This window comes from Tuber melanosporum, assembly GCF_000151645.1.
Source record: "Tuber melanosporum whole genome shotgun sequence assembly, scaffold_225, strain Mel28".
Classification (NCBI taxonomy): domain Eukaryota; kingdom Fungi; phylum Ascomycota; class Pezizomycetes; order Pezizales; family Tuberaceae; genus Tuber; species Tuber melanosporum.
In genome coordinates, this window is record NW_003298892.1 from 63,011 (window position 1) to 78,592 (window position 15,582).

Genomic DNA, 15,582 nt, shown 5'->3' on the forward strand with positions numbered 1-15,582 from the left:
ATGCTACGTCTTTGGCCGCTTCGAAGTGAATAAAATGTAATTCTGTACATGCTAATATGTACAAGAATATCCCGAGTATACTACTCAATAAGTAGCATGAAAAGTTGCAATATACGAAATGTGGGACAAGTGGACACTTCTGGTAGAAGTGCTCCAAGGCTGATCCTGTCATTATGTTTGCAAAACAAAATCATTGCTGAAAAAAGAGAAAAAGAAAAAAAAAACCCAGAGCAGGCCAAAGCAGATGAAAGCCTAGCACTTAAAACTTGCCGCATTGAAGAACCTCCTTTACAGAGGTTACTTGAAGTCCGCAGGTCATCACCTCAATAATAGAGATTGACACAGATGCTGAGGAATAGGTAACTCCCTGTTCCTTAATACCCAGATTGAGAAATTACTAAATATATCTTCCAGTTTGGGAGGACACATTAGCAAAAATATTACTGTGTCCTCAGCGTCTGACACACAGGACGCACAGGACGCCCAAAACGCACACCTCCATTCCGGATGCGACATCAGATCGACGTCGCATTCGGAAGATCTTTTTTGTGTTCTCCCGCGTCCTGACGACGTTAGATGATCTTCGGTTCCTTCCCGTAGCCCTACTCTGGCCGCCCAATTTATAGTCTTCTCATCCGGAAGTCCATACATAATCCTCCTTTCGTCTGGAGTTTTGCCCTCTTCGTGAAGCGTCCAGAATCTCGCTTTCTCCTTCAGATGCATCTGCTCGGCATCTGGATACCCTCCCGATATCTTCTGATGGCATACCGCTTATTCCAGATAGCCTGGTTATAGCTTCACCATTTTTCACACGTATTCTAGACACTGTCCCGACATATTCTAGACGCTGTCCCGAGGTGTTCTCGATGCTCGCCCCCTCTTCCCTACTTCATCGTGACGTTTTCTCTACTCTATTTTCGCTATCGGGACATCACTTCTTGCTAACATCTCTCACATCTATACGCCTCTGATTCTCGTCACATCACTATTGGATAATCTAAATCTATTTTAATTACTCTACAGGCCCAAAATCCTCCTAATTACCCCCTCCGATACCCACTTCTTCCTGCCCGCCCTCGGAGTCCTGCTGCACATTTCCACCCCCCCGGTGAAGCCTCCCCGGCCTCAAAATCCTCGAGCCTGAGCGATAGGGGGCTGGATGGATCAGGGCTCCTGGCGTTCTCCGGTCCTAGTTCCTCGGTCCGGCGACATCCCTCTTCTGGACCAGCGGGATCTAAATCCAAAAACCCCGACTCCAAGTCAACCGACATCTGGCTGAAATCCAAAGACGTATCTGTTTCCTGCGACGGATCCAGGCTATCTTGGCCCCATCCCACTGGCAGGCTCCGGACTAGTGAGTCAATCGGCGTCTGTCTTCGCCTTGCAGGCTGTCCGTGACTCTCACCAGCTGATTGATGCTGCAGTTCTGCGTAAATGGCGTCATTGTCTTCCGTAAAGCCTTCACGCCGCTCCTGCCGGATGCTATGCTGATTCTCAAGCCTTCGAGAAATGGTCCGACGAAGATTCAAAACAAACGCCTCCCGCGTCTCCTTTGCGAACCCCAGCCACGTATTTCTCTTCCTCACAAAAAGGTCTTACGTTTCTGTCAGCTATTAGCCGTCTTGGTCTTCTACAACACCCCCCAAGATTCAGACGCTCTTACCTCTAACTACATCATGCTTGAACTGGGCTGGGGTCTTATATATCTCGGTTTGCCATGCCCGCAGTACATGGCACAGCATCGCACGCGTCAGGCAGATTATATTACCATTGATCCGCTTCAAAAATCCCCGGTCCAGCATCCCTTGCATTTTTACCCCATCGAAATCCTTGCCGTATATCGCGTCGGCAATTTGAGGCGCAAGGAACCTGAACGTCAAGTTCTACGCCCAGCTCAGTCAGCCACTATGTCCGCGTCATAAACCACTTAAGACGAACCTCATATCCATTGGGCGAGCACATGAACCTGTCTCCTTCTAGGAGGTAATCAACCCTGTGCATAACAGCCGTAGGGTCTTTCGGAAGACTATACAACTTTTCGATATTGGTACTGATATGGAACAAGAACTGCCCTCTGACTGCCGTGTGTTTACCACAAAGCTTTGGTTGTTAACACCCTATTCTGCGCTGTATCATGGTTGCCTAAGTGAACTTACTAGTTTCAAACTCTCCTCCGACGGATCTATATACCCTGCATCGGATATCGCATCCTGCGCCTTGCTCCAAACCGTGTACACCTGCGACGTCAAAGCAACGGCGTTCGGGAGTGGGTCATCGAAAAGGGTGTACCTAAGCATCAGAGCTATCGCCTTCCCTAATATAGCACCTTCTACCCCTGTCACTGTGTTTCGCCACGAGTCTATTGCGGGCCCGATACGCCCGTGACTTGGTGTACCCGGTTCACTTAGTGGACTCGAGCTTCTGACGCCAGACGTGGTGATACTATGGGTGGCCAGCGGGGACGAATATCTTTCTGTTAGATGACGGGAACGTCGGTGGACTGTAGGCTCTGCCACGTATGGTGCGCCCCCAAGCCACTGGCGTGCGCCTAACAAGAGATACTTCTTGCGATCCGGAAGTTGTTGAAATTCACACAGTCATCGGGCCACTATTTCCTTGTTGGCCAGCTGCCTGCGAGCCATGACGCTGCGCCGACGCTGTACCTTCTTCAATATCAAGCGTTTCTGTATCAAGTTCAGTATCTGATTCGGTTTCTTCAGCGTCGCCTAGGTTTTGGTACGCATCGCTGCTATCGTCGCTTAAATGAACCGTTTCCAAATGCTCTTATCCATCGAGCTCCGTTTCAGGTTCGATATATGCCCTGGTTTGTATTCTCGACCCCCGGGGGCGCTTGGGTGGCCTTGCGAGAACACTGGTTTCATTTGACCCAGGAGACGGGCTCCGACATGATGGTTGGTAATTTGACAGTGTTGTCCGGGAGGAGCCAGATTGGTTCTGCTTCGATCCCGATCCGGATCCCCTGCTGCCAAGTAAGACGCCACGTCTACGCCCGTTCTGATTGCTTGCTTGTACTCCGGGAGTTGGCTGACTGGTGGATCCCATGGAATCTGATACGACGTCGCGTCTAGGCCCATTCTGATTACCTACTCGGGGAGTTGGCTGGCTGGAGCCCATGGAATTGGGTATGACCTCGTGTCTACGGCGGGCCAGGTTGCCTACTCGGGGGTGTCGACTGACTGCGTGAATTAGCTTGTCCCCTAGCCATGGTGCAATACAAACGTAGTGATCGTTAAGCAAGATAAATTTCAGGATATAGGGATGCAGGAGAATTGGACGGATCTCAAGTATTGTAAAGAAGAGGAGGTTGCGTAGTTTTCTTGGGTTTAACATGACGCGTCAGGTCTTATACGCTGGACATAGGGTCCAGGAGTGGCATCACAGACTATCACTCGGTATTGAATGCAAAGTTACGCCTGAGAAAAGTGGTTTTCCATCACTCAGCATTAGGTTCATGATCTGGATATGCTCAATTCCGGTAGTTTAGAGACTGGTATGAAAAGGTCGGACGGGATGAGGTCTCGCTAAGGTAGGAGGCTGGGCAAAAACTAGCCACCACGAGTATCAGTTAGCGACGTTAATTCTAGCGTGACATATGCCGTGCCTAAAATGGATTAGAGCTCTCGAGCCTCATCTCCGGACGTTGAATCAGCACCGCGGAACATCCGGATAACAGTATTCATGGTCCCTCGACGCCAGGCCTGTTCTGGACCGAGAAAGCGAGAGGCGCTGAATTCAGAAGAATTTCAAATATCATACGAGAACTGCTGAGGCGAGGCAAGGCGAGGTTGAGAATCCCCGATGCCAGGGTAAGGGGGTGAAAGGGCATCACTATCTTATACAGTGCCTGGCACGAGAGATCGAAATAGGTATGAGACGCTAAAGCAAGGGCTCAATGGTAAGATTAGGATGATACTAGCTAAAAAAACACACTACTCCGAGTCTGTAGGGACAATTCCAGACGTTCCACCACAAAACAGCATCACAATCAGAGACAGCTTGACAAAAAAAGCCAAAGAACATCCTCCAAGCATCCAAAATCATTTTTTGGCAATCCGGCCGCTTCGTCGGTGTAGCGTCGCAAGATCGGGGGTTGTGGAAGGTCGCGGAATAGACGCAGCATTCGGTGTCGTGGGAGCTGGAGCAATAGTCGCAACATCTGAGGTTCCGGGAATTGGAGGCGCTGTGGGGTTGACGGGGGAGAGGAGGGCAATGGGCGTCGCAGGATCGGAGGTTGTAAAAGGCGGCGAAATAGACGCAGCGTTCAGCGTCGTGGGAGCTGGAGCAATAGACGCAGCATCTGGAGCTCCGGGAGCGGGAGGGACTGTGGGGTTAATGGGGGAGAGGGGGCAGCCGGACGTTCTACGAAGGTGCCTGAGGGGTCAGCAGGAGGGCTGTCCATGGCACCATCGAGCTCAACACGCCGGCGGGCTTCTTCCGTCAGGAGTCGCGACATCTAGGGGTGATTACTGATAGCCTCTCGAATGTATCTGATCTGCTCAGCCTCAGATGGCATCGAAGGCCCGGAGCGTGACCCAGCAATGAAGGGATCGCTGGTAGAGCTCACCAGCTCCTCCTCTAGTTCCTGATCCCATGGGCGCAGCCTCGCCCTGCGGGATTGCGTCGAGGGCCCTGATGCACCATTCTACCCCGGTAGTCCAGTTATGAAATTTGCATCTTAAGTTAACTTAAGGCGTAGAGACTTACATCTGCGATGACGATTACGCCGTCCTGCTGGCGCCTCCGAGAACCATCCACTGCCTCGTCCTCGTCGTCCTCGTCCTCTTCGTCTTCCTCGTCGTCCGTGTCGTCCAGCTCCGCCCAGTCCAACCTTGATTTCCCCCCCATACCCCTACCCCCGCCCTCCTGATCGTCGTCCTCTTCCTCTTCGTTGTCTTCTTCGTCTTCCTTGTCGTCCTCCACTTGCCCAGAGCGATCCCAGACTTTGGGGTCAAAATACGGGTATGTCCCGTTAGCAGCCTCGGGCGTTTGGCTGCGGTCCACTCCCATGTCGGCGCGCGATTCCAGGACCATGAGGTTCAAGGGATGTCTGCCATTGTTGGCGAGGAGCCACGCTTGGATGTCAATATTGTGCGTTGACAAAATTAACCGCGATTCAACAATCGGCGGCAACCCACCCCTCTTCATCACCCCGCACTCTCAACAGTACCTAAAAAAATTGCTCTAAGTCAACCAAGAAGAAACCATTCTGCTCAATTCTTTTTTTCAATAAACTATGCCTCCTATTCTTCACAGTCATGCCAAAAAACCTATTCCCTCCACATATCTCTCTGAGTTTACCAGTGGGAGGATTCTCGGGTTACACAAGCCTCAGATGAGATATTAGCAAATTTCCCACTTCCTTAATATCCCCTATACTACTGTCAGAGATACAATTGCAAAGGAACATCAGGAGGGCAAGGAGAATAAGGGTAGAGAAAGACATCCTAAAACTACCAAGTTACAAGATGATACTATGGTAGAGGAAGCTCTTAAAAATCACCATACTACCTATTCTGATATTGTTAAGCAAGTTGCTCCCAATGTTTCTAGTAGGACAGTAAGGAGAAGACCTGAAAAAAAGCATCTTAAAAAGTTGATGGTACAAGAGAGAGTTTATTTGGATGAGGATCTAGCTCAAGAGAGGTTGGAATGGGCATTAGCTCATAGGAATTGAACAAAGGAGATGTGGAGAATATCAGAGAAAAGGCTGGTGAAGAAGAGGTATTTTTTGTTATTGACAATGCTAAGACTCACTTTCCTTTTAGGAGATGGCTCAGAGGGCAGGGAATCACACTGATGGAAATTCCTGCCTATTCACCAGATCTCAATCCAATTGAAAATATTTGGTCTCTGATGAAAGGTAAGCTTCACAAGCACTACCCTGAGCTATATTTTATGAAGGGTGATGTCAATGTGGCCAAGAAGACAATAGTAGAGGTCATCACTCATTGTTGGGAACTTCTTGACCCAAAGGTTTTTGATACTTTAACTGGATCAATGGTGGATAGAATAGAGGGCAATTATTAAGGCTGATGGATGGTATACCAAATATTAATTTCTACTATGTATTTACATCTTTTAATTTTTTTTTTGGTTTTCATGATAGTGGATTGGTGGGTGAGTGTGGTTGTCATTGCCGAAGATTTTCCTCTGTTGAATCGCGGTTAATTTTGTCCACGCACAATACTGGCACAAGAGCACGGTACGATTATGATAACTGCTATCATCTCACCTTTCTCCCCTCCTGACCCCACCGCAGCCTCATAATCTTAACCTCATGCTAAAGTGAACTCACACTCCAAGTCGTATAATCATGTAAACCATACAAATAACTTTTCCGCTAAACGTCAACATCAACTGACAAAACATCACCCATGCCATCAAAATTCGAAAGGGGAAAGTGAAAGAGGGGGGGGAAGAACAGAGATGGCACGTCACCGTGAAGTCCAACGGGTAAAGACGAGTATGGACACGATATGGCCACTTATCCCCAAATACAATGGAAAACTACCCACACCGTACATGAGAACTATCTATTTTTTTATTTTTTTATTTTTCTCGCTCCATTAATATCCCCTGACTAACCCCCCGAGCCGACCTAACCTCCAATATCAGAGCCAATCGACCCTACCCTTGAAATAAAACACCGAAAGGTTACCAATATCCTTTAGAATGACACGATTCAACAAAGTGGGCAAATTAGGCACCGCCGTTGCCATTACCACGACGACGCCCATGCCCATTAGAATCTCCATTATTGACCAGACCGAGAATTATCTCTTTGGCCCTTTCGACACCCTCCTTGCTTCCGTGCATGACAATCGGCTCACCAACGTCCTGGCTACGGGGGACTGCAATGCGGCAACTAGTATCACGGCGGATCTTCTCCACCTGACTTCCACTAGGCCCAATGATGAGGCGGAACTTGGAAGAGTCCGGTAGGACAAGGTATCCTATATATGACTGCTGTTGTGCTAACGCGACAGCTTTCGCAATCTCGGCCTTTGCTTTCGCGATTTGCTCTAGCTTCCCTCTGATAACCCATGGAAAGTCACCCTCTTCACCACCCTGATTATCTGATTCCACAACTTCCCAAGTAAAGCCTTGCGAGGCATCTTCTTCATCATCGGTGATCAATGGAAAAGAGCCACTGAGATCGGGTTCCGGCTCTTCAGGCTTCGGGGGGCGCTGCTGTCCGTTGTGGTCGATAGATACCCTAAAATCTCGTTGGAGGCGACGGATAAGCTGGCCACCGTCGGCGATAGCATGATACAGGCGAGTGGGGATCTCGATTGTCTCACTTTCGGGTTCCTTGATCATTTCAAGAATATGGTCCTTGGCCTTATCAACGTCCTCGGCGATACCAGTGATCTTGACATCAGGGCTAGTATTGGTTTGACCAGGTTTCTGCCGGGGAATATCGATGGTAACCCTGAACTTGGCTTCCAACTCCCGACGGATGCTTCCCTCGCGCCCAATGAGATGCCTGTGCTTTTCTGGCGCAACTTCAACGGTCCCGGTGATCTCGCTATTTTTCTGCTCCACAATCTCCTCAATGGCGGCAACGATCTTATCGACAACTGCGGAGCTTCCTTGAACAATGATCTCACTGCTGTCGGACTCCTGGTTCGGGAAACGTACTGTGCGAGCAAGCGCATGTTTATCATGAGGGCCACCAGCACCAACAACAATCTCCTTGAGAGTGTGACCTATACACAATTAGCAACTAACTAAATCCGCAAATACAGACTGTCCTACCTCCCGGGCCGATCAATGAACGATGGTACTTCTTCTCAACACTGATACTTCGCTGTGTGGTCTGCTCTGCCTCTTTAACAATCTTGGACAAGATTGTCTTGACATTCTTGACTTCATCTTCAGTTCCACGGATCTTGATGACGGCCTGTTCGTCCTTCCCAATAGCATCGCGCTGTGGGATATCAAGCCTGACACTTGAATCATCTCTGAGTTGCTTAATCTCCTTGGAGGCATTCTTGAACATGAACTCAAGTCCCCGTCCCGTGATGGGGATACTAGTAGTGAAGCTCTTACCCTTCTCATACTCCAACAATGCAAGAATCTCGTCGCGGGCCTTGCTTACACCATCCTTGCCACCCTTGACAATGACCTCGTTCGCATCCTGCTTGGCAGGGACGTCGGCGCCATCGGCATCCTTATCCCTGCCTGGCTTAGGAAACATAATACGAACACCATATCTTGTCTCCAATTTGCGAACTGAATTTCCCCCGGAACCAATGATGGTAGAGTGAAACTCTTGAGGAATCTTGAGATGTTTGATATCTTTGTCCGAGAGCTCCTTAATTTGGAGGCTGAGTTTTCTCCTGGCGGCATCCACAGCAACTTGAATGCCCCTGATCTCGCCCTGTCCCTCTTTAAGATTGATTTCCACCCCAAGTTCAGCCCTTAGTTTGTTGACATTAGCACCCTTTGCACCAATCAACTGAGCGGATAGCTCGGTAGGATAAGTGAATTGTTCGGACACAGTGGGGATGTTTCCATCCTCAGGGATGCTCGCAACAAATTGTTTGATCGCTGTGGCCAAATTATCAACACCCGCCTTAGCTCCACGGATAGTAATATTGTCCTCATCGCCTGGTGAGGCAGCTGCTGCTGGGTTTCCGAGCCGTGCTTTTAGCGCACCAAAATACACATGGACAGAGGTTGGATTCAGAGCATTAAGAGTAGTGTTTTCCTCTCCCCGAACCTTAGCATGAAAACCATGTGGAATGGTAATAATCTTCTCCGCAACATCAAATTTCTGAGCCTCAACCAACGACAAAACATGCTCCTTAAGTTCCTCGAGTGACTTAGAAATTTCTTCGGGGTCTTGGGAAGGCCCATCATAGATCAAAACAATCTCCGCCTCTCCCACATCTTCCGGGAGTAGAAGACAAAGGCCGAGGAATCTCTCAGTAATCCTTCTGACACCTCGACCATCCCTTCCAACAATTAATCTATGATGCAAAGGTTCAACCTCGAACCGCAAGATATGGCCTGGCGTTAGTTTGCTGTAGAGCTCCTGGATCTTAGCTTTCACCCCATTAACACCATCCTTTGACTTTCCAATAATATGAATGACACATGGTTTGTCAAGGTCATACAGCTCGTCACGAGAGGGAGTTGTAATTTCAAGATCAAACTCGGATTGGAGCGATTGGAATTCCCCCGTGTGATCGAGATAGCGGGTTATATCTCGCGCTGGGAGTTTGGGCCCACCGGGAGCTTTGGGATAGGCCTTGCACACATCGATCGCAACTTGTTGATAAGCATTTGATGCCTTCATGACCTCTTGGTAGCCCTGTGGGATCTTATCACTCGGCCCATAAACGATGAGGCTATCAACCTTGGCGCCCTCGGGTAAGATAACGGTGCACCCTGCCGTGGCAAGAACCTGGTGTATCAGCTGGCCTCTGTTTGAAGTGAAGAAACGGTGCTTTGCCTTGTTGACGGGGACCGGGACAGAATGAAAGGTAGCCTTGAACTCTGTGGCCTTGCGCTCAATCTCAGCGCGAAGCTCCTGGACCGCTCTCTTTTCACCAGTAATAACGATGGGGCCGGAGGGAGGGCTGAAAGGCTGATTCTTAGCCGAGTAAAAGTAGTCAGGAACCTGTACTCTCTGAACCTTTGTCTCGTACTCTTCGATAAACTTTCGGTGCGGGCCTTGGATGAAAGGATACAATTCGCCAGGGATGTCAAGGATACGAGTAGTAACAGTGATCGTCTGCAAAATGTTAGCTGGCGAAGCTTTGTGCAAGGGACAGGCTGACTCACCCTCTCCGCAACAATTTCTTTGATCTTGTGCACAGCAATCGTAACGCCATATTCGTCTCCCTCAATTGTGATATCGATTGTGTCCTCATCGTCATACTCGGCGGGTGGTCCGTCGGAGGCCTGCAGCTGTGGAACTTTAATCCGGGTAGCGGTCATACTCTCCAATTCTTGAACTTTGATCCCCGCTTTCCCGATAATGTGAGGTCTCACAATGGCCGGAACCTCGATGGTAACAGTTTTCTGACACCCAAATCAATATTGAATCCCGAACTTGAGCCACCTTCACCCATAAATCATACCTTCGCAGACATTTCTTTGTGAATTTCTCTGTTAGCCTTCTGCCTGTTGGCCTCGGTTCCAGAGATAATGAAGACAGTAGTTTGCGTAGATGTCTGTTGCATCTCAATCTTGGTACCAGTGCTTCTCATGATATCCTTGGCCAATTCGTTAGGAGGCTTCCTCAGCTCGCTCAAATGTCTTTTCTGAGTCGGCAAGAGGTAAATGGTAGACTGACCACTAGACCCCTGTACGGCTGGAGTGAAAGCACTAGCAGAAGCTGTTGCAGATTCCCCATTATACCCATTACCATTTGCCATCGGGGCAGCCATACCAGCACCCCATCCGAAGGGAACGCGTGCGAGGTTAGGCTTGCCGGAACCACCGCCGAGGGTAGGGAAAGCTTCATCGGAGGAAACATCGAGACCACGGACCTCAGGCTTCTCATTCTGCTTTGGGAATCTCTTCTCAACCTTGGCAATAGGGGCATCAGTGACAGTAGCGTCTTCATTCTTGGCCTGGGAAGTGGTGGCCTCCCTCTGAGCAACTATGGCGTGCTGCTGCATGAGCCTTTCAGCAGTGGAGAGTTCCTTGGCAGCTTCGACAGAATTTTCGTCAACCGGAGCAACGACGGTAATTTGGGTAGCACTCCCCTCAGCCGGAGGGGCGCCATTAGTGCCGTTGGATTGTTTAGACATGAAGTTGGGGCTAGAAATCGTTCGGGTGAGAGAGCCTTTCGAATGCAGTTAGAAAGTATAGGTTCCCCCTTGCGGAGAACTAGAGATCCACAGCTAAGATAACGGTCAGCCCAAGAAACTCTCACAAACCCAAGAGCGAGAAAATGTGAAGGCGGGGAAAGGGATCCGGTGGAGAAACTCCGATAGCGCTGTTAAAGCTTACTCTGTCGGTGCCACGAAATGAGGCAACGCTCAGATAGAATAAGAAAGGTAAAGGAACCCAGAAAGAAAAAGAAATTTAAACTAAGATATCAAAGGCGAGAATAAAATGGGATGACTCGGAATACGAAACCCGAAGGACAGCATCGTACCTGGAGAATCTACTAGAGATGTCAATTCCGGATGCCTCACAACACGATGATAGTTCAAGACCAAGCACGGAAGACCTTGCTGTTACACCACGGTTGAACGCTAAGGGGTGGGAAAGGGAGGGAGGGAGGGAGGGAGAGGAAGGAGAGGAAGGGAGAGGAAGGAGAGAAAGGGAGAGAAAGAGGGGGAGAGAAAACTATTGATACCACAGAAAAGGGCAAGAGACCAGCGGAGTGTGCTTTATGTTATTGGGGGACGTTCCGTGGAAGAGGTGGCAGAGAACACGGATGCTAGGTTTGGAGGATGCCAAGAACGAAATGTCAAAATGGTCAAAAAGGACACGGGTTTGGTTTCAGGTCTTGGATCCCTTTTTCTTCTCCGTCAGCCCCCCCCACAAGGCTCGGCCTCAGCTGCTTGTTTTGACGGGAAGATCAATGCATATGCTATAATAGCTCACTTCAACCTCCACCATCCAATGCCACCTCGCAAAACGTATTGACTTGCTACGATCTGTGCCTGCCAAACATGGTGCATCTTCTGCTCTAACCTTCTCCATCACCCATTGCCGCTACCCACATGCCAATAAACTGTATTTCCCGTTCGTTGGATCCTCCCCAGGCTCGGGGTAGGCCAAAGAACAATGCTAAACCATTCAAACATCCCAATCTAATGACTATATTACACCGGTATCCAATAGTCACATATCAAACCGGCTCCAGGAGAATAATCGCAGTTCAAAATATATATACTACATAATAGCCTCATTTTGACAATAGCTATCATACCTACAAGGAAAGACAGCCAGAGGATCGCACACCAGCCCGCGTGAAATCCACCAATCCAATAGTTAAATGCAGAAACCACGATGCCCCCCTACCGCTTTTTAGACTTTCGCCGAGCACTATTCCAAAAGTACCAGAATTTAATACAGCGCCAAAGAAGCGAGGAAGAAAAAAGGGGAAAAAAACTTAAAAGAAAAAAATGATAGAACCTAGGGTTGGGGTGATATGGGGAACAAGAGCAGCTGAAAGCTGCTGGCATAAGTAATAAACAGTAAAGCGTTCAAGTGAAAAGAAAAGAAAGAAAATAAAAAAAAGTGAATACAAGACAGAATGTGACCATACAAGCGATATCAAGGACGCAAAGAATTAAGTTAGTCACACAATGCAAGAAATAAAGTACTGCTACCCACATCTGGCAGAAGCCTTGAGAGGCCTTTTCAGCTCAGAGAGTAGATCATCAAGGTCAGCCCAGTTGTCGTCATTGGCTGCGAATTTGCGATGGCGGCGAGAGAAGGTATGCTAGAAATCAAAATGTCAGCAGGGCCGAACGATAAATGAAGTAGCAAAAAATGCACGTACCTCCTCGAAATCCTCAAACTTCTCCCGGCAATTCTCGCAATATCCCGGACGACACTCTCTCTTAGGAGCAGCCTTATTGCCCTTTGATTTTGCCTTTAGCCTCCTCTCTTGTTCGCTCCGGTCCTCTCGAATTGTTGCATTCTGGTCCAAACCGGGCCTTCGCCTCCTGTCCATCCCTCCGGCCAGGTTCTGGCTATTCGCAGCAGCGTTGGTCAAATCCATCATACGTTGAGAAGCTGGAATCCCTTTGCTGTTTCCTACAAGGACCTTGCGGTTAAGCTCAATCATAGTTTTAGACGTTCCTGCCCGTCGACCCGGTTGATCGGCAATAGAGGAAATCATCTGCGAGCGAATGGCAGAAGTAATGTTAGATGGCTGCACTCCAGAAGCAACGGGTTCCCCACCGCGGTTCTTGTCTGGATATGCAGAAGTAAAGGCGACCTCATTGGCGGAGTGGACGTTTGTGCGCTTGGCGGGAATAATTGGCGGAACCTGGAATAATCCGTCTCTGCCAACAACCCCACTACGGTTCAACCGGCGTTCACTATTGTTCATCTCAACAAGTGCATTTCGGTCATTCCTTTTCACCAATTCCTCACGAGCATTAGACTTAGCAACCCTCCCTCTCGATATCTCCAGCTCCTTCTGTCTTGTGCGTTCCATCTTCTCAATCTGTCTCTCCCGCTCCTTCTCTCTCTTCTGATGAACGGCTTCCTCAATGAATGGGCACTTCCCACCACTAACACTCCGAAACTGCGGCCAATTCCCACATTCACGCTTTGCAACCTTTGCGTACTCCCTAACCATAATCGGGCGGTTAACTCCCATCATATCATGAACATATATAAAGTGCCCTTTAAAGTAAACAAGATCTGTGACCATCGCGTTTGGATCACGATCTGTAGGTCCATGAAGTCTCTCGTTTCGTAATACATGGGTGAGGTCCACGTTGGGAGCGCCGTGTGTTGCATGGCTGACTTCCCGACCTTGAGTAGCGGTGGTAGCGGTTGATGTCACATCAAACATAACACTCATCATCCGTTGAAATTTCTCTAGAGCCCATATCTTCATTCGGTATTCCCTAGCCTTCAGTAATATATCGCAATACGCCTGCCGCGATGTTCCACGTAGGTCTTCCTGGGAACTAGGCAAGCAGATCAGTGTCTTGAATATACATATCGAGGTATCCGGTGAATGACTTACTTTCTGGAAGTTGAGAACATTCGACTGGATGTGGGTGCCTTGAAAGTAAAGTCTGCCTTTGGTACGCCACCATCTAGCAAAGAGGGATTGATGGTAGCAGCCTGGCTTTTCGAGCCCGCTTGTGCCATGGTAGCACCCTCTGGAGGGATCGCTCTCGTTGTAACAACATGGGTGACCGAGTTAGAAAAGAAAACCTCAAGCCTCTATAAACGCGTCAATATTTGCAGGAGCCAGACTGTTGCCAAAGACAAGCTCATCCCCGACAACAGACACAAGTTATACATACCGCTCCAAGATGTGAGAGTTGCTTCTGACATTTCTGCGCGACGTCCTCAGGGATATTCTCAAAGTAGAAAACGTATTCTGGAAACACCTTCTTATAATGCCGTTGCCAAGCACGTACACTATCGATATTGTTCTGCTCGGTGCCTCTCCCAACACCCCTTCGCTGGACCTGAGTATGGCTCACACCATTAAAGGTTGGCGGGTCACCGCCCGCTATGGACCGACCAAAGGCCCTCTTACGAATTGGGGCAATTCTAGATTCGGTATTGGACACCCGAGCGGGTGCTCTTAGAGCGATCTCGGAAATTTGATCCTTGGTAGTTGTAGATTGACTGTACAAGTCACGTTGTGTTCGCTGACGTTTCGCCGCCGCGGCCGTGACACTGTGGTAGGGAGAGTTTACCGCGTTCGGTAGAGCAGTTAGCGGTGCCCTCCGTGACATTGCTGCCGGCGATGGAGGATGAATGGAGACGGATGCCATGGGAAGGAAGAGATGAGATGGCCTCAAGAGTGGTGTTCACGCGAAGTTGAAAAGCGTGAACTACTCTAGATGGTGGAGGGAAAAAAAGGCAGGTACCACCCCCCTCCAAATGGCAAGAGAAGGATTGGTGGGAAGGAAAAGAAAATTACACGATGTGCATCAACGGAATAATTTTCGGCGAGTGGTGGAAGAAGGAAAGGTCAAGGCAGAAGGATGGGTGGTGGACTCGGTGGGAAAGAAGGGAGGTTGGTGGAGAAGTGGTGGGTACAAGAGAAGGGCAAAAGGAAGGGAAAGGTAGGCGTAAGAGTGAGAGGAGTGTACGAGTACAGTACCGAGCAGCACTTGTGATAAACAACAGGCGGTAGAGTAACTGACTGACTGACTGACTGACCGACTGACAGACTGGTATGCAAATGAGGAGTTTGGGTTGGATAGGAGCGCGAGGTTCGGATGCGCAAGAGAAAGGTGGAAACTACCTGGGTGAACGAATGATAAGTGTCATAATAATTATTATCATAATAATATATTATCTCTACCTCCACAGCGAGGGCAAACCTCCAAACCTCTTAGACTACCGTACCCCAAGTACCAACGCAAGATATCACGATGAAGAGAATCCCCCTCACTGCCCCAGCACAAATAATTGCTCCATAATATTATTTTTCAAATTATGCCAAGTTACATAGGTTCAGGTGCCGTAATTCAATTCCGCGAAGCACTCATAACTTATCCCTCGGTTGGCGGGGTGAATGGTTAGTGTTTTGAGCCGCTCCAGAAGGGACTATTTGTTTAGGACCCAACAGACAACACGTTCCCCATCGATAAACACAGATGGAAAGAAGAAGAAAAAACACCGATGATAACCCCGAAATCCCCACTCGCTTCATCTCAACTCACCTGAACCCCCCCCTTATTAACAACCGGTTAAGGCCCCAGTATTATTTGCACGCTACTTAATATATATACAAAAAAAAAAAACCTTTCCATTAGTGCAAATCATTGACGCCTGATCTCGTGATCAATTACTCGTGCCACGGTTTGGGCCTGCCACCCCCCACCCCCCCAAACCACACTTTTCCCTTTTGGGGGCACTCCACTGATGGCCCGACAGTTCAAA

The 15,582-nt window shown here is 48.9% G+C and overlaps 3 protein-coding genes; 1 reads left to right on the forward strand and 2 right to left on the reverse strand.

Moving 5' to 3' along the window:
• The first annotated feature begins 538 nt into the window (after positions 1-538).
• Positions 539-3,476, forward strand: GSTUM_00000805001 (uncharacterized protein). XM_002838117.2 has 5 exons: positions 539-1,354; positions 1,425-1,445; positions 1,500-2,990; positions 3,090-3,143; positions 3,211-3,476. Exons 3-5 carry the CDS (start codon positions 2,817-2,819, stop codon positions 3,220-3,222), a joined length of 240 nt encoding a protein of 79 aa, XP_002838163.1. The 5' UTR covers positions 539-1,354; positions 1,425-1,445; positions 1,500-2,816; the 3' UTR covers positions 3,223-3,476.
• A 3,064-nt stretch (positions 3,477-6,540) lies between these two features.
• On the reverse strand, positions 6,541-11,380 carry GSTUM_00000806001 (uncharacterized protein). XM_002838118.2 has 5 exons: positions 11,138-11,380; positions 10,113-10,880; positions 9,814-10,053; positions 7,780-9,763; positions 6,541-7,730 (listed from the first exon to the last, which is right to left on the reverse strand). The coding sequence occupies exons 2-5, from the start codon at positions 10,785-10,787 to the stop codon at positions 6,721-6,723; spliced, it is 3,909 nt and encodes a 1,302-aa protein (XP_002838164.1). The 5' UTR covers positions 10,788-10,880; positions 11,138-11,380; the 3' UTR covers positions 6,541-6,720.
• Positions 11,381-12,319: 939 nt separating this feature from the next.
• On the reverse strand, positions 12,320-14,465 carry GSTUM_00000807001 (uncharacterized protein; the record flags this gene model as incomplete). Its single annotated transcript, XM_002838119.1, has 4 exons — positions 12,320-12,436; positions 12,497-13,660; positions 13,765-13,902; positions 13,986-14,465. 4 exons carry the CDS (start codon positions 14,463-14,465, stop codon positions 12,320-12,322), a joined length of 1,899 nt encoding a protein of 632 aa, XP_002838165.1.
• Positions 14,466-15,582: the final 1,117 nt, after the last annotated feature.

What these genes read in the sequence shown, in the direction of transcription:
- GSTUM_00000805001 (XM_002838117.2), top strand. Translation starts at nt 2,817, where the DNA reads ATGCCCTGGTTTGTATTCTCGACCCCCGGGGGCGCTTGGGTGGCCTTG. An exon ending in TCCGGATCCCCTGCTGCCAA is followed by an intron (nt 2,991 to 3,089) that starts GTAAGACGCCAC and finishes CGTCGCGTCTAG; the next exon opens with GCCCATTCTGATTACCTACT.
- GSTUM_00000806001 (XM_002838118.2), bottom strand. Translation starts at nt 10,787, where the DNA reads ATGTCTAAACAATCCAACGGCACTAATGGCGCCCCTCCGGCTGAGGGG. An exon ending in AAGAAATTGTTGCGGAGAGG is followed by an intron (nt 9,764 to 9,813) that starts GTGAGTCAGCCT and finishes AACATTTTGCAG; the next exon opens with ACGATCACTGTTACTACTCG. An exon ending in TTCATTGATCGGCCCGGGAG is followed by an intron (nt 7,731 to 7,779) that starts GTAGGACAGTCT and finishes AATTGTGTATAG; the next exon opens with GTCACACTCTCAAGGAGATT.